Source organism: Micromys minutus (assembly GCF_963924665.1).
Source record: "Micromys minutus genome assembly, chromosome: 13".
Taxonomy (NCBI): Eukaryota; Metazoa; Chordata; class Mammalia; order Rodentia; family Muridae; genus Micromys; species Micromys minutus.
In genome coordinates, this window is record NC_137982.1 from 10,266,399 (window position 1) to 10,292,646 (window position 26,248).

General features: G+C 40.6%; 1 protein-coding gene across 7 annotated transcripts in view; it reads left to right on the forward strand.

Moving 5' to 3' along the window:
* MAPKAP1 (MAPK associated protein 1) overlaps window positions 1-26,248 on the forward strand; it is a 211,676-nt gene that overhangs the window by 24,187 nt on the left and 161,241 nt on the right. For 6 of the 7 annotated variants that reach the window (XM_080927363.1, XM_080927361.1, XM_080927365.1 and 3 more), the window contains 2 exons: window positions 558-647; window positions 9,507-9,655. In XM_080927363.1, coding sequence (XP_080783489.1) covers window positions 558-647; window positions 9,507-9,655 — 239 coding nt within the window. The remainder of the gene's footprint in view (window positions 1-557; window positions 648-9,506; window positions 9,656-26,248) is intronic. The other variant, XM_080927367.1, reaches the window with a different exon arrangement.

The window sequence follows — 26,248 nt, forward strand, 5'->3', positions numbered from 1 at the left end:
TTTTACTACCTATAAACTGTTTCAGCCCACTGAAGAAAAGCTGTGCTAATTTATGTAGCTTTGACATTTTATAATTTCCATGATTTTTAGATAAAGGATTTTATATTTAAAACTTTAATAGTCTAGTCTGAGTTCATTTATCTTTAATTTTTGAAACGGGTAGAGTAATTCATAACAGTAATTTTATTCCTGTAATGTAATATTCACTTCAGTTCATTTGTGCATTAAAATTCCTTTAAGACCGTTATTAATGATTTATATAATGAAATGTCATATTAATCACAGAAGTTTTCACATTTTATTATTCTCTTCCATGTTAATACTATCTTTATGATCTCTATTAATGTTTTATATCCTCTAATTTCAATTATAAATCAAGAATATTTTCATGTTTTTGTTGGTATTTGCTTTTCAGGGGTGCCACCTTTAAAATTTTATGACTTTCTCCCTCCATATGCAATATAAAACATCTTTATTCATATAAAGGTAGTTAATTATGTCTTTGTTTGTAGTAAACTTTCATTGACAAACTTATAGTTATAATATTTCTTTTCAAGCTCAAAGATTAGAACGACTCCGCAAAGAGAGACAAAACCAGATCAAGTGCAAAAATATTCAGTGGAAAGAAAGAAATTCTAAACAATCAGGTAAATGGACATAATTTTCCTTTATGATTTGGGATTTGTATCACTATGTGGATTTTTTTCTTTTAATCTCTCCTTCTAAGTATATACCATCTGTGTTTTAAGCTTTGTGCTCTGTCTGTGTGTTGGCTTCTGAAGCTGTATGTTCCTTATATTTTGTTGTTGGCCCCTTTATGCTGGTTCCTAGGGGTTAGTTAGGCAGGGGGCCTTTTTAAAAGCATGACTCCAGGATCATGTTCTTGGGACCAAGAATAATACGTTCTTTTTCAAATCTATGTTTAAGTTATAGATTCATCCATACATTTCTAGTTTTTTATTCATTCTTATATTGTTTCTGCACACATAAGCACACGTCATACCACATTTGTTCAATCAGAGGTCAGCTTGCAGCAATCCATTTCCTCCTATTGTATACGTTTAGGGAACTGAACATGGGTTCTTGGTCTGGCAACCAGAACCTTTACTGGCTGAGCTAATGCTATGGCCTCATTTGTGTAGTCCTAACCTAGACTTCTTACCTGCTTCAGTGTCCATATTGACTTCCTTTTCTGCTTACATGTGTTGACTCTTTCAGCTAAAAATCCATTCTGAGATTGTTAGCATTGGGGTTTTGTGTTCATATATATATAGGCTAGCCATATTATTATTATTAATTATCATTACTATTATTACTATATTGTTTTTTGTTTTGTTTTGTTTTTTTTAACTATGAATAATACTTTATTTAGCCATTTTCTTTACAACTGAAACTCTGGGCCTTTAAAATTAGCAGCCTTGCTCATGAGCTTCTTATGAAAATGTTTTGACCTTGTGCTCCATGTTGTTTTATATGCCTTGTTTACATGACTTTATGCACTGTCTGCCACAAGGTTTCACACAGGTCCTTTTCCCCATAGTGTGACTTGGAGACTCAAGGCTGGTGACGTGCACTGCTGTCAGGGGTGGCCTCTGGGTGCTTTTGCTTATTTTCTCTCGGATTTTCAAGCTGGCTTGGGCAGAACTCGAGCAGTGAAGACAATAGACTTCTCACTTCTCCAAGTCACAGACTAGACAGACTTGGATTTTCTGGAAAGGTTTCAGCTGAAGAATTGGCACAAACATTATGACAGCTTTCTGAGCACCACCAACTCCCTTTCCTCGGCTGCAGTGATGAGTTCCTGGAGCTAGGCCTTGAGATGGGAGTTCATCTCGTGTGCGAGCAGCACCTGAGCGATCCCGACTCAAACGTGTCTGGCTTCTTGCTACTGGGCTTCACAATCTCAGTGCTCGATTGAACATGCCTCATCTTTATGACTTAGAAAGAGCTATATTACATATTTTCAATATTTCATCTTCAGTAAGACAAAAATTTTTAATTTTTATTACTATGGGGTTGACTCAGTCAGATAAGCGGTGTCAGATCTAAAATTTCAGTACTGAGGATTTAGTGGCAGGAAGATCTCGAGGGCTTCTGCCCAGCCAGTCTAGCCAGCCGTTAAGCAAAATGAGGTTGAGAGTGATAGAGGAAAACCCTGGACACGGTCGCTGGCCTCTGCATGTACATGCACACACACACACAAAATTTTGAAAGTAAAGTGATCTAAAAACACATTAGAATGATTAGATCATGTTTCCAAAATGTCCTCCTGGCTCCCTCAGCCCCTCCTGATACTGCATGGGCGTGATGGATGCCTCGTGTATCTCAGTTGACTGTTTCCACTGGTGCCCAGTAGTTCTAAGACTGGCAGGTTCAATGGTTGCTCTGTGACTAGCAGGGCCTCCTGATGTTGAACTTGTTGCTTCATATTCTTCATTCTGTACACAGGAGGAGGGACTATTGCATAGGATCACACGTGAGACAGGCTGGAAGACTTGATAAACTCTCCAAAGTCACACACACAACTAGAAGGTACAAGCAGGGTCATTTCACAGTTTAACTTTATATCCAGTTTTGTTTTCCTCACTAAACCACACTACATGTACTTCTTGTTTTCTTCTGCAACATTTTCATTAGGTCTCATTTTCTTAGTGACTTCCTCTAAATGAGGCTTATGTAGAACCCAGAAATGTCCTTGTCATGCTGAGCATGACATACCTGTCACCCAGCATTTAGGAGGCTGAAGTAGAAGAAGCTCAAGTTTAGAGTCCGCCTGGGCTACACGTGAGACATGGCACTCATGAACATGTACACACAGACCTTTTCTCTTTCATACACCTCACTAATTGATGTCTTATAGATTTCAGTGGTTTCTTTTTTAAATGTGAGTTCTCATGTATGTGTGTGCGTGTGTGTGGAGACTAGACAGTGACTCCACTTACTTCCTCCGTCACTGTCCATGTTATGTATGGAAGCAGGAGCTTGTCTTCTCATCCATACTGGGATCTCATGTCCACTTCTGCCATGTCACACTGGGGTTAAAAGCTTTTAACTTTGATCTTTCCATTTACTAAGCAGCACTTTTTCTGCTGAGTCACCTCCCCAGCCAAGCTTTGCTTGTGATATATATATATATATATATATATATAGAAATTTATTTATTTTATAAGTACACTGTAGCTGTCTTCATGCACACTAGAAGAGGGCATCATATCCCATTACAGATGGTTTTGAGCCACCATGTGGTTGCTGGGAATTGAACTCAGGTCCTCTGGAAGAACAGTCAGTGCTCTAACCACTGAGCCATCTCTCCCGCCCCGCTTGTGATATTTTAAAGATCTGACTGGGCTGCTTCTGCTACCCTCTCTCTGTTGTATTTAACAGGACCTGTTTCTTTCAAATTTCTGTGTATTTTGGTACAGTTGTTGTGACTCTCCTTTTAATGAAGACAAGAGATAGCTTACACTTGGACTCATGGGCTGCCCTTTCTTTGCTTTCTTCACTTTCAGATGTTAAATATATAAGTAAATAACATACCACGTGAGCTGAGCGCCTCTGCTGTCTATACAGCAGACCCTTTCCTGCTGGAGAAAGGGCTTCATCTGTCTCTTTTCATTCCTCAGTAGAAGAATCAGTATAATTATAATGAGCTCCCCCAGAATGCTCTTCTTCCCACTGATTTGGTGCATGCGTGTGTGCATGCGTGTGCATGTGTGTCTACATATACACTATGGTGTTTATGTGAAGGTCAGAAGAAAACTAAGGAGTTGTTTCTTTCCTAGGAACAAACGCAGGTCAACAGGTTTGTCAGCCTTACCCTCTGAATCTCTGACTGGACCCAGTGTGACCTTTTCATAGAAGAATTAAAGGATACTTGGGTGGTGACACAAATCCACATGCTTAGAGTAAGACCATCTGAGTGTCCTGTGACTCAGACTTCAGAGATAGATATGGACAGATATGGATACAACCTACATTGTTAAGTTATGTCACTTAAAGGCAAGAGAAGAATCTGAAAAACTGTAAGCAGTCTCACACAGGGTAAACCATTGTTGAGATTGTTGTGTACTTACTGCAGATTTGATTTCTGTACACCGGTTAATGCATTTTAAGCTGATCACATGATTATTTGTATGCATAAATAGTTCGTAAGTGTATCATTTTGTAATGTGTATAGAGTCTCCACATTTTTGGTTTTTCCAGAAAGGGCTTCTCTGTGTAGCCCCGGCTGTCCTAGAACTCACACTGTAGACCTTGAACTCAGAGATCCGCCTGCCTCTGCCTCCTGAGTTCTGGGATTAAAGGTTTATGCCACTTGGCATAAAAAAGTCTTTTTAAAGTTATTTCTGGAGTTTTAATTTCCATTGTAAATAGCAAGTACCTTATAACATTCATATTTATACTTGTTTATAAATACTTTCTAGAAAGGAACCTTCTAATTCTCTTTATAAAGAACTCGCTTTTTAAAGTATAATTAATAATTGAAAAAATTTAATTTTCTTTGTGTTAAATGTAAACTTTGTTTACTATCAAATATCTATTGTGACATTTGTCAGATTATTTTAGTTTTTGTTTGATTTTGCTTTCTTCAGATTTGAAGCTAAGGTTTATTTGTTTGTTTATTTATTTAGAGCCTGGGTCTTGCTATTTATTTAGCACAAGTTAGCCTGTGTAATGAATCCCTTCATAATATCTATGCCTTTGTCTTACAATACTGTTCATCCTTCTTAGCTACCATTTCTTCCACAGTCTAGAGCCAGCAGTTTCTTCAGAGCATCGTGGTCCTTTTTAGTGGCAGCAGGGACTCAGTGACCACAGCCTGAGTACTGATACTGTTTACAGATTACAGCTTTCCTTGTAGTTTTGTTAGGATAGGCACAAGTAAGTAAGTCAGTGTGTGAACTGAAATGTGATTGTAGAGTATTTACTCTTTTGTTTGTTTCTGACAAGAGCTCGCCATCTTGCTTGTAGCCCAGGTTGCTCGACTCTACCGTCTTCCCATCGCAGGCATTGCCTCTCATCTGCCTGGACTTTAGTTGTTTTGATTTTATGCTCATGTGTCTTTTCTCCTTTTGTTGACATTTTTGGTTCTGGATAGAAATTTTGTGGTTAGAAAACATATAGCCTAATTATTACGTAATAAAATTATAATAATTCCTCTCTTTAAAAATTAAAAACTACCAACTCGTTGTTGCATGTAGTCTCTTCTGTTTCACTGTCCTTTAGGTTGTAGAGATTACACTTTTATTTTGGTAGCTATGGAAAAGATTTTTGATATCTGTAGGATTTGTTGATGAGTGGAGTACAAGATATGAGAGGAATCATGCAGCCTCCAAGCTTGGGGCATTATGGGTTGAGTTGCCACTGGAGAATTTGGTTATGGTCATGGTTACTGACACAGCGAGTGAGGGTGTCAGATACAAAGTTAGTATGTGTGGCTGGCTGTAATATTAGGGTCACAAATAATTACTTAGGAGTCACCAGCATATATATTGGATATTTATTTAGGTCTTTACCTATTTGTGTGTGTGCGTGTGAGATAGTGCACAGGTGAGGATCAGTGGAAAACATGGAGTCAGTTCTTTCCTTCTACCTTTATGTAGGTTCTGGCGCTCTAACTCAAGTCTCCAGACTTAAGCATTCCTTTTTCCTTGGAGTCATCTTACCTACCAGCCCTATTTACCTTTTTTCCAAGGCAGGTTTTACAGGTGTTGAATATACAGTTTGATGATTTAAAAATACATATACTTATGATCAACACCACAATCATACGCAGAGGGATTCTGTTGCTCCTCAAAGTTCTCTTTCCTCAGAGGCAAACATTGTTCTAGTTTATTTCACTGCAGTTTAGTTTCACCTCTTGTAGATGGTAGAAGGCACTTAGGATGTAAATGTAGATGGAGAAAGAAGAGGCCAAAGGCAATGTGCTGAGAAGTGCGGCCTATGGGAGAACAGTTCACCACAGGTAGAGTCCTGGGAAAGCCATTGAGAACAGTGGTTTAGAGGAAGGAAGTGCCAGCCATGTCAAAGACTGCAGGGGATCTGAGGAGAGGCCAAAGAAAGGTGTTTTTTGTTTGTTTGTTTTTTTTTTGTTTTATGTAATCTCCATGAAAATTAATTTGGTGGAGTGCTGTGGCTGGAGTGTTTGGTGACTGGGATTGAGTGAGGAGAAGGACAGACAGCAGGAATATAGGCCATGGCTTTGAGCAGTGGAGAAATGGTCCAGTAACTAGGAGGAAGGGTTTGGGTTTTTTCTTTAATGAGCATATGTATTGCTGGAACTAATGGAAAGTGGAAGAAAGAATGAAGGAGTGGTACCTTTGCCTCAGCATCAGGGACAGGACCTTTGTGTACAGGAGAGGAACTGGGCTGAGAGACATTCCTCCATGGTACCAGAAGCAAAGACAGGAAGATGTGCAGGCAAGAGCAACAAGACTTTTCCTTGGTTATCTCAGTTACCCCAGGACACAAGAGAGCTAGAGAGGGGACAGCAGACTGGAGTGAAAATTGGTCTGAATGGAAGGAGCTAATACATCATCACCTCGTCCATAACCCTCCTAAAAACACGAGTTACTCACGCCTTCTCTGCCTGTTTCTCTGTGGAGCCAATAGGAACCTATTTCTTAAGCTCAAGAGGACAGAATACACAGCACTGTTAATACTGGACCTTTCCTTCCTCAAAAATGGCTATAAAACTGTTATAGATTACATGTAGCAAGTTAATTGTAAAATTGAAAGCACTACCTTAATCCTGTTACAATACGTTCTTCAAATGTGTATTTGTATCTTAGTCACTGTTCTATTGCTATGAAGAGGCATCTTGACTAAGGCAACTCTTAAGAAATTGAAGGCTACTTTTATAAAAGTAAACATTTATGTGGACGCTCACTTACATACAGTTTCAGAGGATTAGTCTGTGATCATCATGGTAGGAATCTGTCAGACATGGTGCTGGAGCAGTAGCTTAGAATGTTACATCCTGAACCTGACAGCAGGTGGAAGGCAGGGAGGGGGACATGGGAAGAAGAGGGATGAATGGACAGACAGATACTAGGAATGATGTGGGCTTTTGAAAACTCAAGGCCCACCACCAATGACACATATCCTTTAGCAAGGCCATACCTCTTAATTTTCTCTATAACTGGGAACCAAGCGTTCAAACATGAGTTGATGGAGCCATTCAAATAAGACCAACAGAGGTAGCTTAAGTCTGTTTATATGTCCAGAATCCCAGATTTAGGCATCGTCTGTTTAAAAAAGAGTGATCTGCTAGCCCTGACTCCAATCCCAGTTTTGCTTCTCATGGTTTTAGTTACTTCTGGTCAACCTTGGACTGACAGTTTTAAGTGGGGAAAATTAAGGAATCAATTTGTTTATTCAAATAACCTATTATAGGATGTTATGATTTGTAAAGAATATTAACAGTAATTTTTTGCTGTTTCTATTTTGTAAGTTAAAAGTTTGTCATTAGTATGTGTGTTTTGGAGAAACAGTGTGGCCATGCATCACCTAAGAATTTGAGAGACATTCTCTGAATTCTGTCTGGCAGTTTTGGTGCTGGGGATGTAAGCATAGGAAGGACTGGCACAGGCTGAGATGGTTATGATGCCACTAGCTTGTGTGGTTTTATGGAGGCAGCACCACACGTGCAGTTTATCTTTGGCTGGGAGTGGCAGGATGAGCATATTTGCAGGGATTGGTACTCCCTGGGGCCTTGGAACCTGTCCCCTGTGGAGGGGGCACCTTGTCATCTGGCTCACTGCACTAACTCTATAGAGATTCATTTGATGAATTTGCCTTGACAGCCTTTTGATAAGCTGATGGAGTTTTAAAAAGCTATAAAGTTGTTTATGGAGCATTTATGAACGAGATGGAAGGGCCATTGTGACAGTCTCCTGCCAGGACAGGCTTCTGTTCAGAGCACTGGTTTGTGGAACAGGATTGTTAACCTTGTGTGAAGAGCAGTGACCACTGTCAGGTGTTTTCCAAGTCCTATTCCAGGAGCCTCCTGATGCTTGCCTGCCAGGACCCTCCACAGGTATTTCTTTACAGTAGATCAGGTTGGGAAGCTCTGTGCTGACCCTGTTCCCTCGACCCACCTCCCTCTCTTCCCCTTTCCGCTTTGGGAACTGTGTCAGCGAGGTCTTCGTTACTTGTTTTGACTCATGTGCCTTGGGCACTAGAGTAGAGAATTTTGTAGGAAAAAAGTTTATTTCATCTTGACTTTTGTATTTGAATTATTTTTAATATTTTCCTGTAATATTTTCCTGTAAATATTTTGTAATATTTTACTTGTAGTGAAATGGGTAAAATATCATTTCCTAATTCAAAGTAAAATATGTGGGAAGAAAATAAACAATTCTGGGATTTAAGTTATTCCCCACAAGCTAAACTCTGTTTCATAGAAGAATAAAATGTTCCATACCTAGATTTAAAAAAAACAAACAAAAAAACCAAACTTCTAAAGTAACTAATGGAGAGTTCTGTTGTTTCCTTTTGATCTAATTTGGCATTGCTGAATTGTTGACTGGGATTGAAGCTATTGATTTAAATTTAAAAATCTGAGATTGAGTTAAATAAAAGTTGGAGTGTAGACAGGTTACTGCTTATGAAATGGAACAGTGTGATGGTCCTTGTGTACTCGCTTGCTCCCACCTTGTTAGCGCAGTGGTCACTGGCTACCTTGGTGGGTGGTCATGTGAATTTATAGAGCTAAGTGATCTTCATGAAGACTGTGGAACGGTTTCGATTCAGTGACGAATAAGAGCTGAAAGAGTTGATTTGATATGATTTAATTTGAATCCCTTCAATCATGCTTAAGTTTTATTGAGTTTGTGATGTGTTCATTAGTGTCTCCATTGCTGTAGATCCCACCCTGGGGTTAGTGAGCTGCATGACTCAGGCCTAACCAGAGTTCTCAGAGCTGGCTTCTGTGCTGACAGACTTGGCATTATTACAGTCCATGTCACAGGCATGGTATGAAGGCTCAGTAAGCTGTATTGGTGTGCACAAGGAATGCTTCATCTTTATTCTTCCTTTCCCTTGTCTGTTTTTGTCCTCAAGATTTTGTGCTGGGTGCCATTGAAAAATGCTAAAGGACCTTGACCTTAAAGATCTAGAATTTTAAAATCAAATAGTGGCAGGGCCATGAGAGAGCTCTCTGAGGTTTTCTGGATTGTTACACCAGGGAGGTGGAGTGAAGTGTGCAGTGCCCACAGCAGTGGCTTCTACTGAAGCCTGGAGGCCTGCACTGTGAACACTCTTCTAAGAAAGCTGTTTTGCCCCAGGAGTCTCACCTTCTCAGCCAACAGTCCAGGCCTTTGCTGGCCTGTGCTTGCTGCCCCAGCTGTGCACAGCCCTCAGATGTGTTCCAGGCTTTCTGCATACACTGACCCAACCCATCTCTCCACACTCCCTCTTTAAGATACAGAGGAAGACATTAGAAAGGTGGACACACTGTCTAATGTACACAGCGACAACAATGTCTTTATCCTTTTCTCTCGCAGCCCAGGAGTTAAAGTCACTGTTTGAAAAAAAATCCCTCAAAGAGAAGCCTCCAAGTTCGGGCAAGCAGTCCATATTGTCTGTACGCCTGGAGCAGTGCCCTCTGCAGCTGAATAACCCCTTTAACGAGTACTCCAAGTTTGATGGCAAGGTAAGTTCAAAAGTAAAAAGGCTTCATCCCTTTTAAAGACTGAGGGAGTTGTTGTTGCCATTATTATTATTTTATTATTATTATTATTATTATTATTATTAAATTTAGGTTTCAAGACTGCTTCACTATTATAAAGCACTGCATTTTTAAGCCCATAGATGTAAAAAGGTAAGAGTGTGGGCTCATTGTTTCCATAGTAATATTCAGGAGAGTTAATGTGTAAGTCTGGCACACTCCCTCATTTTTTGCTTCTCTGTACTTAGGAGTCCAGGCCTGCTTTCATTTTCCAAGATGCATATAAAAATATATACCTAATTTATATATTTATAAGATATATATATATATATGGAATTCTAACACTCAGTACGCCAAAGCAGTTGAAGATGGCCTGAAGTATGTATGTCACGAGTACTTGTCTCTAAAAGCAAATAAAAAATGTCCCCTCCCTTCCTCCCTCCCTTTCTCTTTGTCCCTTCCTCCCTCTCTCTCCCTGCCCCTAGTGTGTGTGTGTGTGTATGTGTCTGTGTGTCTGTGTGTCTGTGTGTCTGTGTGTCTCTGTGTCTGTCTGGGGCCTGAGCTATATCACAATCACTTGTCTCCAAACCCAAATCCTACTTCCTTGCCCCCTGCCCAGAAAAAAAGGGAGGGCTGTATGTTCCTATTTGTTGACCTGTTTCTTCTCTGTGTAGTTGGGAGTTTGGGCTGGGTAGACGGATGAAGAGCTGTGTTGGAAAGCCTTGGAAGTGGGTCTGGAGGTGGTTTGCATTTTTCTGTGAGGTCTTTCCTAATGCGTTTTAGTCCATTGCATTTGGTCTTTCACTGTTGGGGGATCTTGCTGGATACTGTCAGGGATGGTGACTTTTATTTTTCCTTCCCATTTTTAGTAATAGTTTGGTGTTATAAAATTTAAGTGTGTTTATTTTCCTTCTAGAATAATGGCCACTGTTTCAGGGGGAGCCTGGTGATATTCTGAGCCTCAGTTCTGAGCTAAGCAGGGCCCTTTTTAGGAGACAGTTGATTTCTTAATTTCTTGCCACCGTGTTTGCTGCCTGGCAGTGGTGTGGGGCACTGAGGGGTAGCTTGCTGCTGGAGGGGCCGTATGTGGTTTATCTCATTTCAACACATTACAATTAATAAATGGCAGTGCTTTGCTCATGTTTGCATTTTTCTTCCTCACTTACTAATTCTGTCAGTTATTATCTTTGAGCAAAGATATCTTTATCTCTGGAAACATCTTACCTTCTTCCTAATGGCACATGGCTATCAGCAGTAAGGCTGTTGCTGTCTGAGGGTGGAGAACAGAGCTCCTCCAGAAAACACCCAAGAGCACATCTAGTCCTTTTAGGTTGTGTTGCTCTGAGCTTCTATTTAGAAGGGAAATCCCTAGATTTCCACCCAGGGATGTGGAAAGTAGGAAAAGGAAGGAAGGTTCCCCAGGATCTGCTGGGGATCCTGGAATGTCTCCAGCAGCCCTGCAGAGGATGCACTTAGATGGGGGAGAAGCTCTTCTTAGTTGAGGCAGAAGAGCTCCCATAGTTGATATAGTTTCATTGTTTGATAAAGAATGGATAGAATAAACAATGTGTGATTCCTGCCAACCAACTAGTGCAGACTGTGCAATAGCACATCCCAGGATTTCCCACTTCCCATTAGCTGGGTTTGGATTTGTCAGAGTTGTGAGCATAGCTTGGTGCACGAAGCTGACTTCTGAAGTCCAGGGAGACATTATTTTCTCAATCACACTGGAATGTTTTGTTAGATATGTGTTTATGTTTAAGTCACCCTATGCTTTGTCATCATGGGCCTTTTGGTAGTCTGTAGAGACTGAGCATTGATTAAGAAGGATTTATATATCGATAAGTCTATCTTATGATGCCTGCTATTTTATTATTATCCCATATATTACAGTGCTAAAATACAATTAGACCCTTGTTCTCATCTATTATTTAATATTGATGCATTTGGCAGTTATGTAATGAAAGTGGCTAATATTTGAAGGATATTGTACAGTACATATTAAATCAGTCTTTATCTTTGTGAAAGGCATCAATGTGATAGTCAATGGCATCTCAATGATTAATAGAGAATTATACTTGAGTCAAGCCTTTTTGTAACCTAGAAATTAAAATGACTATTCAAATAACACCTCAAAAAGATCAAATTAGCATTTCCTGATTACATAATAATGGGATTGTAGTCGTGCTAACAGCGCCATGGCTGCCTCCAGAGCTGAGATCGTGTCAACCCCTGGATAATAAAGCCTTTCTGTACAAGTCAGCTTTAATCATTTCCACATTGATTCTTCCCATGAATCATCTGACATTTAGTACTTGATTTTTGTTACTGTTGTAACTTAAAATTATTTTATTTTTATTCAGCTCATATTTAAGAAATGAAATGAGTATTCTGTCTTAACGATTCATCATCTTGTTATTATGACTACATGTTTTTGCCCCAAATATAAGGAGTCTTCTTTTATTTAATACTGTATATTGAATATGTAAATAAATAAATGTCTTGTATAATTACCTGTATATAAATATATCTGCATTTGTAAAGAAAATTTAAATCTAAAACATATACAGTGTTTTGTTTTCCTTTTACAGATATTCAGGATGCTCTCTTTGGAATAGTGCCTGCCGTAGTTACATAATTAACTGAGTAGCTTAGGTCTCCTGGGAAAATGGTACATAATCAGGGAGACAAGGGGACAGGAAGAGTTTGGGGTCTAATTAAATATGCTAAAAAACTACTTAATTATGTATTTCCTCAAGAGACTAGTGGTTGTGCAGTTCGTCCTGAGGATGCTGCTGTGTCGGCTTGGAAGAAAGGCTTTGTGTCGGCTGGGGAGCTAGACTCTGATGCAGTAAAGCAAGCATATCTAGTGGATGACAGCTGGGGCGAGTTGCTGGTTTTAGTGAATCTAATCTCTTAGCATTTTTCCTAAATAAAAGTATCTTCAAATAATTTTTGTTCCTTAGTTAACTAATAATTTATAAAAATATTTTGAGGCTAATATATTTTTAGAGCATAGAGTTGGGAAGTCTGTTACAATTTTTGACTGTGGTTTGGAGGGAGGGACATGCCAGGCTTACAATGTTTATATTACGTCTTTGGTAAATAGATGATGGTGTCTGGGACTTGGTTTGGATCTGGATCTGTAGATTAAGTGTGTTTACTGAGCATTTCATAGAGGTTCAAGGCAGACTGCAAGGAGCGGTAGATAACTCTTGGTCTGCTGAGACACCATCAGTTTAGATGCTAAATGAGTTCTAATTTTGTTTGTTTGCTGGTGGTCATGTAGGGGTGGGAGGAGTACTTTTCTCTTCTCTGAGGATAAACTCTGGGCTTCCCGTGTGATGGAGAGGCACTCTGCCACTGAGCTACTACCCTGACCTGTGTTAGAGATAACATCTGTGAACCCTCCTTCATAAAACACAACTTCTGCTGTAGGTTGAAAGCAGAAACTCCAGTTCTGATTTCAACTGTGGGGAATGTGAGCTGTGCTCGGATAGGCTTAATGATGATGATGCTGATAGGTTCTTGGGGAGGCACTGGAGATGCTGTGTCATGCCCCACTGAATTGTTAGAGGGTGAACCCATGGTTTCTTACACACACATGCTAAGCATACATTCAACCACAGTGCTGAATTCTTGTCCCCAACTTTATGTTTAGAGAAGTGGATCTAAGCCAGGTATGGTGGCACACTCCTTTAATCCCAGGACTCAGGAGGCAGAGGCACCATTTTGATGGTGCTTTAGACATAGGAAGAACAAGACAATTATTTATTTATTTATTTATTTATTTACTTACTTACTTATTTGCTTACTTATTTGCTTACTTAATCATTTATTTGTAAGGTAATGGCTACCAAAAATCAGTTGGAAAGATAGTTGTGCATTAGTAATTGCTCAGCACTTGTAATAAAACATTAGGTATTCTTCCTACTGTGACATAGCTAAATACTATTCCCTAAATGTGAGGGGGCATTATTTGCCCTGACAAAGGCTTGAAAAAGCAAAAGAGGGCTGGTTCCCACCAACAGCTGTGACTTTGATTGTGTTAACTTGTTAGAAAGTAGCCACTTCTCAGTTAGAAACTGTTTTAACGGGAAACTGCAGGGCATGGGGGAGGGGATAATTCACGACTGCTAATTGCTTGGCTGTTAATTTTCATAAGTGTTGATAGAAGCAGTTCCTTAAATTAAACTTTGTTTAAAATGTATCAGGGGAAATATTCCACAATGTCGAGCCTGAAGTGAAAATTAATATGAATGCCGTGGCAATTAACACATACTGGTTAATAGCTTTTAGCAGCATTTTGGGATGATAGTCCTTAAATACATTTTTGCATGCTGCTCTTGTTTCAGCATTGTTCTAGTGGATGTCTGGGTAATTATGAACAAATGTTTCCTATAATCATTGGCATTTAATAGCTCTCTTCAAAGAAAGTCATTTGAAACTTTTACAGAAAAGGATGACGTCACAAAGAAATGTTATACACTTAGAAAAGGTCAATGAATTGAAGCCATGTTTTAAATAAACAGCTGTGCTAGACAGGGGGATTAATGGTTAATGATTAGGAGCAATGGCTGCTCTTGCAGAGGACCTAAGGACCCAGGTTCTATTCTTAGTACCCATATGGCCACTTACATATAACTGTCTGTAACTCCAGTTTCAGGGGTGCACAGCTATAAATAAAATATTAAATAAAATTTTATTTGCACAGCAAATAAAAATATTAAAAACAAAAGCAGCCATAAAATAAGGGGTTCCTCTTCTGAAGTTGGGAATTTTGCTATTATTATGAGAATGAGCCCTTCTAATGTATTAAGTTAATTTAGCTTCAGAATATTTTCTAAAATTGTGATAGTTTGGGTTTTTAATGTTGGCTGTCTTTCTCTCCTTGAATTAAGAGCCCTTTGTCCCTCCTTTTCTTCCATCTGCTGAAGTGTCCTGTCCACCCTTCCTCTCCTACCCCCAGGGAAATAAGAGAAGCTAAGAATGAAGTTGGCTGCATTGTTACTCTCTTCTCACACACAACCCACCCCTCTTTTAATACGAGGTCTCCTGAGTTCAACAGTAAGTTCCCAATAAGAGACAAAGCACAGGGTGACTTAGGGCATTTTTAGGAGATGTTTTAAACTTTTGTTGACTTTCTTCTGCACACTTTCCATCTGTCTGTCTGTCTATCCATCCATTTAGCCATCTATTTATTTTGTTTGAGGCATGGTCTGTCTCCTTGGCTGTCTTGTCTGAAACTCATGTAGACCAGACTGTCCTTGAGCTCAGAGAGATCCACCTAATTCTGCCTACCCTGTACTGGGACTAAAGGCATGCGCCTCCATATCTGTCTTTACATACTTTTTTTTTTTTTAATGATGAGAATAAAGCACCAATATATCAGTTGTTATTCACCTGGTGACTTATTTCCTTGACTGTATTTTTCAGTCTTCCTTTTCATAGACCAGAATTTGTTAGTCTATTTTTAAAAGGTGTCAGCTCCTCACTACCTTTTCCATTTAATAGTATACTGATAGAGTGATCAGCTTCATCAATTATCTTTTCTTTTCCTTTGGTTTTTCAAGACAGGGTTTCTGTGTATAGCCCTGGCTGTCCTGGACTTCACTCTATAGACCAGGCTGGCCTTGAGTTTAGAGATCTGCCCGCCTTTGCCTCCGGAGTGCCATGAGTAAAGGTGTTCACCACCACTACCCAGCTCATTAGTTATCTTTTGATGAGATATTTTCCCTTTATCATCTTCACACCTCAGCCTCCCAAGTGCTGTGTGTATAGGCATGAGCCACCATGCTTGTTTATGATCATAAAACAAAGTTAGTGGTAAATTAAAATATTGTGAGCATTCATGGAGAAGATGTATGCTTAGTAAAGTGCCTGGTCCGTGGCCTGTGCTGAGAGAGGTGTAGTTTACTTTCCTTGCATTCATTTACTTTACGTGTAGACGTCCAAGTGTGTAGCAGCGCTTGAGTCTGGATAGTTTTGAGGACATAGACCTGACTTCTGATGTGTGGGGCTTCTTCCCTTGGTGGCAGGGAATAGATGTGGGAATATCTCACCTAATGACAACACAGTCACCAGTCCACAGAGGAGGGTATGAGGAACTGGAAGAAATGAAGGCTGTCTAATTGGAACCCAAGGTTGAGGCAGCAAATGAACTGCTGAGGCAGGCAGCGGATAGCTGGGAGAAGTGTTCTCTAACCTACAAGTACTGAGGGCCTTGAATGAGTTCAAATGGAGACTTGAAGTAAGCTGATTTTGTGTGTATGTGTCTTGAGGGTTGTTTGTTAAACCCACATGGCAGGCAAATGTTCTGCCACTGAGCTTTTACCACAGCCCTTCAGTTTTGGTTATCCAAACGGTCACTGGAAGTCTGCTGATCAGAGTATGCTTGAGCAGGGCCTGCAAGGACAGAGACACTAATCAAGAAAGTTTTACCCTGGTGAGAGATGAATGGGCAGAGGGTAATGGGCTTAATTGATGATGGAATTGGAGATGTATTCGAGTGATATCTAGTATATAAAAACGGTTAGACTTTGGTGGATGTGTAGGAAGATGGAGCAGTATCACTTAAGAAAGTAAGTTGATAGTAATTCTTAGATGGTAGTGAACTAATGAGGTTGCTGTTGAAGCACTACCTTCTCCTTAATTACACCAGGTTAGCAGAGGAAGTCTAGCTGGCTGGATGTGTTCCTAGCTCTGGCTAGGAACCAGGTACCAGGGGAAGCCTAGAAAACAGCCCATACTAGTGCTGACAGTGGATGGTGGCATCTTTGACCTCACTGTGCTCAGCATGAATTGCAGTAGATATTCTTGTTTCTCAAAATTCTAGACCTGGAATTACTTATGTTACTTATGTGAACATACTGATGTTGAGAGCTCCATCCAGAGCTGAATCTGGAGAGCTCAGTCATTGCTTTCATCCTGGTGGATCAACTGGTCTTGAACTTATTAGCTCAGGTGATACTTTGTCCTCATTTTTTATACACACATTTCTTAGTGTTGATTAGATATGCACTACTCTACCTTGATTAATTTTCATTCTTTAAATTGTTTTTTTATTTTCTGAGATTATAATATCATCACATCACTTTCCATTTCCTTAATGTTTTTTCTTAATGCTATTCATGTTAACAAAAGTAGAGCCAGAAGACCATGTGTTGATAGGAACAGGAACACGGAGTGTCTCCCGTGTGTTAGCTGTGACTGTGCTGTTCTTTCTCTGGGCTCTTTACATGTCGTTTCTCACCTGTGAGTGTTGTGTTTTTCATATCTGTAGTTCCCTGGTAATGGACAGTAGTGGCATGTAGAGGGTTGTAATGAAAAATTTTGAACTCTTGAAAAGTTGGTGTGTATATGTGTGTGCTTGTATGTTGTGGCCCAGGGTTTGTTACCTCATTTTACAGATGAGGTCAAAGGCTGAGAAAGGGTATCCCAACAGTAGGTAACAGAGTTGGAAAGAACTTCCTTTTCCTTAGGCCCAGTTCCATAGCCATCTTTGCTGTGTTCTTTTCTTCATTGTTATGAAGAGGAAGAAGGTTTATGCTTGAAGATTTTCAAAATTTAAAAACAAGTTTTTTTTTTTTTTTCTTTGCCAATAAACTAGAAACCTGATAGAGCAGCTTAGGTCTCATTATCAGTTTTGTGGTTGGATTAAGTTATTGTCTCTTGAAAGTCTCAGTACCCTCAGAGGTAAAAGGGAACATGAAGACCAGGGTTGGGTGTGGGGGAATGTTTCCATGTAGCTTTTACTGTGTGCCTCACGTGATAGTTTCTTCCCATTGATCTTCCTTGTGTGCAGAGTAGAGTCACCCTCACTCTTTGACCTAGCTGCTCATTTTAGTCAGTGGCTTACTAAACAGCCACCCTGGATTGGTTCATCTTGAATATTGCATACCAGCTTTGCAGATACGATGTAGCTAACTCCTTGAAGGCCCTGGAAGGTAATGGAACCAGGATTGAAGAGTGGAAGAGCCTCCTCCAGCCCCATTCAGGGGATGGAGTTCAGGACCGATGGAATGTTAACAAGTGCTCAGTCACTGCACCACACCCCAGCCTAGAAACCAGCCTTTAGCTTCAGGATTGTACTCATTGCTGGGGACCCTGAGAGTTAGTTTGTGACTTGAAATGCATCAGATTGAGCGAGAAATAATTCTATGAACATCAACTGTAACGTAACACGATAAGCCCCGTAGAAGAGATTGATATGGAACATTCTGGGGGTGTGAGGACAGCAATGGTGAATAGCAGGCACAGCTGGCTGGCTCTGCTCCGTAACCTCTTATCCTCAGTTGTCAGAGTTTCTGTTGTAGAATTCCTAGAAAGCAGAGGTTCTGTTTTGTTCACTCTTGTAATGAAGCTCACAATGGCATTCTCGACATAAATGTGGAAATTTTGAATAGTGGTGGTAAATTTCAGATGTAGTTGCTTTTCGAGGCCTGCTTTGAGGCAAGAGCTGTGTTCTACTCAAGTCTCTTCTGTTATGCTGAAGTTTGACACCTAGACAGAGATACATGTAAGAAAGTAACTTTAGGGAATTTGCAAAATATGCTACTATGCAACCAAAGATTAAATTGATTTGTTATATGTGCATTTAGCCACAATTCATTTTAATTGTCTGTATGAAGTTAAAAAGTATTAGTGTCAGATAAAGATTCATCACCAGAGTGTGATTTGAGGCTGGTGCTGGAGCGTGCAGGCGTGTGCTCTGCAGATGTTTGTGTAAGGCGCTGTCTTTCCTGACAGCAGTTAAAAAGTATGGCTATAGTAATCAAATTGTGCTGCAGCGACTCTGAGGCTAGCACCAGATTGAATTAAAATAGATATAAGATTTATGAATAGCAATAGCTGTGATAAAATTTCACTGCCTTTTTCAACAGGAAGGACTTTCCACAGTGGAAAGAAGAAAATCTAATAACCACTTTCCTAAAACCGTGCTTTCGCTGACTTTCATTTTCCCTTCCTAATTACAGCATCAAAACAATAACTTGCAAGGGCATTTTCTGTTCTTTTTCCTCTTCCTTTGCCCATAATAACCTTTCTTCTCCTCTAACCCTGTTGTATTAAATACATAGCATTAAACAAGCATATTAATATAATACTGTTTGAGTTTAGAAGCACAGTTCCTGTAAGCAGCTCAATTAAGAGAGATGGTTAAGCTCCATTTAAAGAAAGCTTTATTAGCAATACTGTAGCTGCTTTCCCTGAGTTTCTGTTTTGTGCCCGGTTCTGTAAATTGGCCTGTGTTCTCTGCTTATTCCTCAGGCTTCTATCTGCTATTGGCACTGATGGTTAGGACCCTGGAGCACAGCAGAAGGAATGCATGATGTGGCCAAATACATGAAGCCTCTTATTTTCTCTTTCTGAGACAGTTTTGCTGTGTAGAATGGGCTGGCCTTAAACTAAGGATCTGCCTTTCCTTCTAAAATGCCATTCTTGTGGGACTATGTGTGCTTGGCTAATTTTAATATTACTCTGTCCACAGGAATTGTTTGTTTAAGACAGGGTTTCTCTGTGTAGCCCCCAGCTGTGCAGGATCTTGCTGTACAGACCAGTATGACAAGATCTCAGAGATCTGTCACTCTCTGCCACAAGCGTGTACTACCATACCCAGATTGTCCAGAGGAATTCATTGGACTAAAATCGCTGGGATTATTCTACTTTCCAGGAGTCTTGTCACAGGATAAACAGTTCTTTAATATTAATCATGTCTGCATGTTTAAAATAGAGGACCTCTGTGTTGATGTGAAGAATTCAGTCTTGGTTGACATGATAGCTGTCATGACACCACTTCTGCCTGCCTGGGGTGCAGGCTGAGGTAGGAGGAGCTCAAGGCATACGTTGGTTACAGAGTCAATTGAAAATCAGTCTGAACTTAGTACATACATCCTTATTTCAGGTGAGATACAGTACATTCTGGGTGGTATGGCCATAGATGAGACCTTATTTCAGAAGAAAAAAGAAAATGCTTGTTTACCATGTGGAAGAACCTAAATTCAATCCCAGTACTGCAAGTGCACAAAGAAGTATGTACAGGCTATTGTTTCCGAAGTGACAGTAGAATCAACTTTGCCAGGGTTCTCTCAGGATGACTTATGTGACGAGAACACTGCCTGCCAGTGTTTATGTTCTAAGCTTAGTCTACTTACAGGACAAGTAAGAGGCAGAGGGGTGCTGACATCCCTGAGCAGATCCTCCTAACAGTGGAATGCTGTGGATATCTTCTTAGGTGAAATAGGGGAAGGAAGCTTGGTCACATTGGCCGCTGCTACCTCGCTGTCTTTAAAAGCGAGCTCTGCTCCGTGCTTTCACTGGGCTCTGTTGCTCAGATATTGAGGGGGAAACACTGTTTGACTTGAGTGTGGCAGAAGGGAAGGGTGCTATCCTGTTCTTTTGTAAGTTGGGGTGGGGTCTGCCCCTGCAGCTTTTTCTGCAAAGCCCAGGCTTGATTTCCTTCTCTGTCTGGTCAGAGGCTGATCTTTTGGTTCAGCTACCCTTTCTACTCAGCTCCATTCTAGCCTTCTCCCTCTTCTTTCTCTTCGTAATAACCTCTCTGTGTATGAGCACAAAGGATGGAGAATGAATTTCTGTTTGTCTTGTTCTCTCCTCATGGTGATTTTGAGATTTCTCTCCACCTTCTGCATGTCTGAAGATCTGCCACTTATGACTGATGATTGTGCTGTGTCTAACATGCTGTTGAATATTTAAAAAAAACACATTTTTCATATTCAATTAGGTATACAGAGAAAAATGTTAAGATGTAATTTTGATCTTGAAATGCAGTTATGTAGAACTAGAAACGGATATTATCTCTTTAAATGAGACAGCAAGAATAGGTCTGTTGACCATGAATAATTTTTGTCAGTTTTGCTACCCCGGCAGATCCTTCATTAAGCGTTCAGCATTAAATTAAAATAAAACCAGTTTCCAATAGTAATTAACTTGAGTATATCGGGAGGCCATTATTCACATTAAAGTAACCTTTTAATAGCTCTGCCTTTAACTTCACTGCAGGTAATGACTTTAAAGAGCACTTATTAAAAGAGAAATGGTAATGAGCTTTAATAAAGCAGAACAACTTGAAAATTAAGAACCATTTTCTATGGAACAGGATGTGTAGGTGTGACTTCAATACCACATTAATGCTGCTAGTAATTCTTCATCTAGTCTCTTAATGTTAACAGTGATTGCAAAGGGACAATTGTATTACAAAATTAATTTTGCCATTTTGGGGTAAAATTGTGCTAATATGGATATTGTGTTTCATATTTTTCAAGGACTCTTACTACTAGGAAGGATGAGTTGCTCACAGTTGTAATTCTGGACCCTTATTATGACCCATCTTTAGTGAAAATAATTAAGGTAAATGGGTTAGTGAAGGTTGTTCTGAGCCATCTTGGTAGTTCATACATTAGACAGTTGCCTTAGGAGGTTCTGAAGTGATTAGTAAAGCCTGCTGTCCTCCGCCATCCTTTCTTCGAAGGATACTCCCTGTGAAGATCTGTGGCTTTCTGATCTGTGCCATTCCCTCTTCAAGGGAAGGCTGCTGCTTCCTGGATATGCCAGGTTTTAACTGGAGCTCCGATTGAATTAAGGCTTATTCCTTTTGCTGCTGGTGTTTGTTTTTTTGAGTTAGAATCAATCTAGATGGCCTAAACTGGCCAGGAATATGCAACCACACACACACACACACACACACACACACACACACACATGCTTACTCCTATGACAGAAAATAGACATCTAAAGTATATTTTAAGACACTAATCAGAAAACTCTTCCAAACTATCAGATTTCATTATTTATATGATGGAAATGCTGGAAAATAATCTAAATGTCCAGTACTAGGGAACTGAGAACAATTTGAGTTTTAGTCTATTTAACAAACATTAACTTGTAATGAAAATGATGGTACCTGTGTTACTGCTTTTTGATGACAGACTTTTGTAACATTCATAAAATCAGGTTGTGAGAATTGTGTATTTTGTCATCAAGTGTGTAAATGTGCCCACGTGGGGATGCACACAGAAGTCAGAGTACCACATTTTTGTTGGTTCAGCAGTTGGTGTTTTTCTTCTTTTTCAAATTGATTGCATTGCTCTTTTAATTGTGATGATGACAAAGAAACAGAGAAGCTAAGATGTAAAGTTTTAAGGAAAAAACAATTACCTACCTTCTTTAGAGAGACTTGGTAGGCTTTGTTTAGGTAGATGAGGCTGAGTTTCAAAATAGTAAAATGCATTTCTTTGATTTTTGAGATAGGATTTCTCTGTGTAGCCTTGGCTGTCCTGGATCTTACTCTGTAGTCCAGGCTGGCCCAGATCTCTGATTAAAGGCATGCACCACCACACTCAGCTGTGAAATATATTCTTAAGAACTGCTGTAGGGCTGGAGAGATGGCCTTGTAGGGCCTGGGTTCCGTTCCTAGCAACCATAGAGCAGCTCACAACAATCTGTATCTCCTGCTTTAGGGAATTAATTCTCCATCTGCTTCTGGCCTCTGAGGCCACTGCATTGATGTGCACAAATCCACATACAGACATACAACGAAAATAAAAACTACTTCATTCCCTCTGCATGTGCATGCCTACTACTGACATCTTAAACTATCAAGTTATTATTATTATTATTTTTTACAGATTATGAAAAACCATTGAGTACTTGTTTGAACGCCATCCTCCATAATAAAGTCAACAGATGTTAAGTATCCGCTGTATCCAGAGCATAGACTGGTCACTGGGGAAGCTCTGCCTTTAAGAATTGCACAGGGTAACAGTGTCTGCTGTGCTGAGTCCCCCTGTGCCAGGCAGCAGCACATGGTTCTGTGATCTAGACATTCTTACCCATGTTGACACTGACCAGCTCTGGGGCAAATGAATTAAGCAGTTTCCCCACAATCATACCTGCTGTGGTACAGCTTTGGGTCCAGATTATATGACGTTTGGAGTTTATACTGTTTTAAGAACTATGTGTCTTAAGAGAAATCTTTTTAAAGCTGGATATAGTGTTTGTGCTTTTAGTTCCAACACTTGGTCAGCCTGGTCTACACAGAAAGTTTCAGGACAGCCAAGTCTACATAGAGAGACCCTGTCCAAAACAAAGAAAGAAAAATTAGAAAAGGAAAGATACTGTTTCAATGAATATTATTTTCTTGCCAAATATACCAAATATTGAGATGTAAGAGTCTCTAGTTTTTCTGACTTACAGCATGAGAAGCTTACTAGTCTTGGCCTTTCTAGGTTAGTTTTAGAAAAGTACTTTGTTGGGATTCTGTAAACCCCACCCCTCAGTTACTTAGCAACAGCCAGGTATACCCCACCCCTCAATTACCCAGCAGTGGCCAGGTATGCTCCGCCCCAGTGACTTGACACTATAAAAGGAGCTGCTTGACCCCTCCTCTCTCTCTTGGCCTCTCTTGCCCTTGTGCTCTTGCAGCCTTGCTCTCCCTTTTCTACCCCCCCCCCCCCCCCCCCCGTCCCACGTGCTCATGGCCCGCCTCTACTCCTCTACTCCTCTACTTCTCTCTCTCTCTCTGCCTCTGCCACCCTCTTAACTCTCCCATGACCTGAATAAACTCTATTCCGTACTAAACTGTTGTGTGGCTGGTCCCTCAGGGAAGGGATTCCCAACATGGGCCCCCCAGAGGAATCTCCCTTGCCCTCAGGCCTCGCCGCACCTCCATGGACCATGTGCCCCCCACTCTCTTCATCCTTCCCCTAACATACTTGATTCATAAGCCCTGGGTTTTATTTTATTTTTTGGACAGGGTCCCACTGGGTATCATTGGCTGACCTGGGATTTGCAGACCAAGCAGGCCTTACACTCACAGAGAGCCAGCTACCCCCGCCTCCCACTGAGATCTGCAGCATTTGGCGTTTGACATTTGCCACCACACAAGGTCAAAGCCCTGGGTTTTATTAGTTATTGTCACTCACTTTTTTTTTCTTTCTTTTGTAGCTCAGGTTGACCTCAACCTAGCTTTCTGTGTGACTTTGAATGCATCATCATATCCTTTTAAAAAACTAAAACCATATGGTAACTTGAGGTGTGATCTATTTTTTAAATTATTATAATTTTTAAGACATTGTAGGACTATTTGAAAACCTGGAACCATTTTAGGTTCTTTTTCAAAACATACTAGTATAGTCAGGGCAGGTGTTCACTCATCAAATGTTTATTGTTTGTCTGATTTCAAGCAGAGTGAGAGGTCCCGGGGGTACACTGGTAAGAGGGTGCTCCCTGTTCTCAAGGGCCCAGCTCAAAATCTGTCTCAGTAAACAACGACAGAAGGATCTGTAAGTTCAGAGAAAGGAGCTGAGCTAAGACAGGATCTTAGTTGGAGATGTTCCTGAGTCCCAGGCCCAGCTTTCAAGGACGAGGAGATACTGGCTAAAACTGTAATGATTGAGTTCTTCAGTGGCTGCCTTGAGTGCTCTACCCCTCTGTGTAGACATAGCCATTTCCCAGCTGAGGGCGAGCCTGTCACTGTCCTCTCATCACAGCCTTCAGAGTTCTCCAAGAGGGTTTATGTTAGAGCCCTTGTGGATGTCTGTTGCCTTGGAAACCTTTTTGTTTCTTTAGAGCCAACTCAGATGTTGCTTCTTCTGTAACATTTCCTCTAGTCACCTAGCAGTGGCTTCTTCCTTGACTCCCCAGTTCCTGTGCTTGCATGCACCTTTTTCAGATTACAGACCGGACCATTTCTGTGTCCCTCTCCTTTTCTCTACCATCTCGGGTACTCAGCACAGTGTTTGGTAGGAATTGGGAGGGAACAAGGGAACAGTGGGAAATTCACCTGATTCACAGAAGTTAGGAAATACACACTAATGTCCTGGGGTGCCTGTCATGGTTCAGAGTGCTTTGCATGGATCAGCTGATGTTCACTGTAGCTCTGTGAGGTGGTACTCTGATAATCCTGGTGACAGGAGAGCAAAGTGAGGCTTGCCTGAGGTCATGTGGTTAGGAAGGAGTCAGCATTTGAATCCTTGCACTGTAGCCCTTGAAGTGTTCCTGTATTCTGTTCTGCTGCTTACTATGTGGCAGGTTCCCAGAGGGCTTCCACTTGTTATTGTGAGGTTAATTCTCAGCAAGTTTGTAAGTGGCTCCCATTTTACCCAAGGGGCTTAGCCACAAAGGTGGTAATGGTTTCTTCTGCCCTGAGGTTTTCATAAAGTCCTTTTGCCGATGGAGTATTTGTAGCTAGAGCCATTTAGAAGACAATGAGGTGCTTAGGGACAGAGTGCTGCTGTTCTGCTCCTGACACAGTGTTTTATGACCTGCAGTATTAAAGGGCACATATCTGCTTCCTCTGCTGAGTGATTGAGAGACATGAATGGGAGTAACTTGTACTTGGAAGGATGAGGGTGCTTTACAGAACTGTGTTTAAACATGACTAGGAGCTTGTACAAAAGCAGTAAAACACTCAGGTGTGGTTTCTGTGTCAACCAGAGTCTTTGTATGAAATCAATAACATCCAAAGAGGGATTGTTTCTAGAATATGCTTTCTTTCTGTCCCTCTGTCCTACAGCATGTGTTCACCGCATTATCTGCCAGACTCATTGCCCATGAGTGACTACCCATGCCCTTGTGTTAGGACTTGCCACACCCACTTATGTTACAGTAGCAACTTCTTTCTTGATCTCTGCCTCACTTACCCCTCTTATTTAGTGTGTCCTATGTTGTAGTGGCCAGATTGTCTACAGCCTCCTCACTAAACATATATGTGCGTGCCACAGATACACACACACAGTTTTTCCAGTACACTTTTGGTTGTTGTTGTTTTGCTTGTTTGTTTTGAAACAGGTAGCAATATAGCCCTGGCTGTGCTGGAACTGACGGTGTAGTCCAGGCTGCCTCAGACTCAGATTCGCCTTCCCCGCCTGTGAGTGCTGGGTTAAAGGTGCGCACTGCGCGCTCAGCTGCCATCATGCCACTGCATCCTAGTGTTTTGAATACCAATAGTTTGGGTTTTTCTGTCTCTCACTTTTGTTCTTTCACACATCCCTCTCTCTGTGTGAGTGTGACACCTGATGCAGGAATGATATTTCAGTCTCTGATGTCCTGGAGCTGTGTTGTTCTCAGAGTTCATCTCCTGCCCTGTTGTTGAGCAGCCTTTCCCTTGGTTCCATCTTTCACAAATCAGATGAGGGAGACTTGGGGATAGCTCCTATGTGGCCTCTGCCCCCAAGTGCATGTTCTTTAGAGGAAGGCATCTCAAAGTAGCAGCTGTTCTTGCCACAGAAGCCATAGAAGATACCAGGGGGTCAGACATGTGCCAAGCTGAGCTGAAGTCCGGCTGAATTTTCCCTGAGTTATGTATATGAATGAATGCAGACAGGCCTTGTAAACATTTTTCTTTAATGAAAACTATCAACCTCCATGGATGCAGATACGAGTGTCTTTTTGTGTTCTGAAAGAACTTGCATGTGGAAGGCTTATAATATAGAACCAAGAACATTTTGTATTTAAGCTACAGTATGAAGTCAGAACTTCACAGGCTTTTCCTTTTAGCAATAGATGCTAGATTTTCTTTGTGCCATTAAGCATAGAGAGGAGTTGGAATTTCAGACTTTTTTT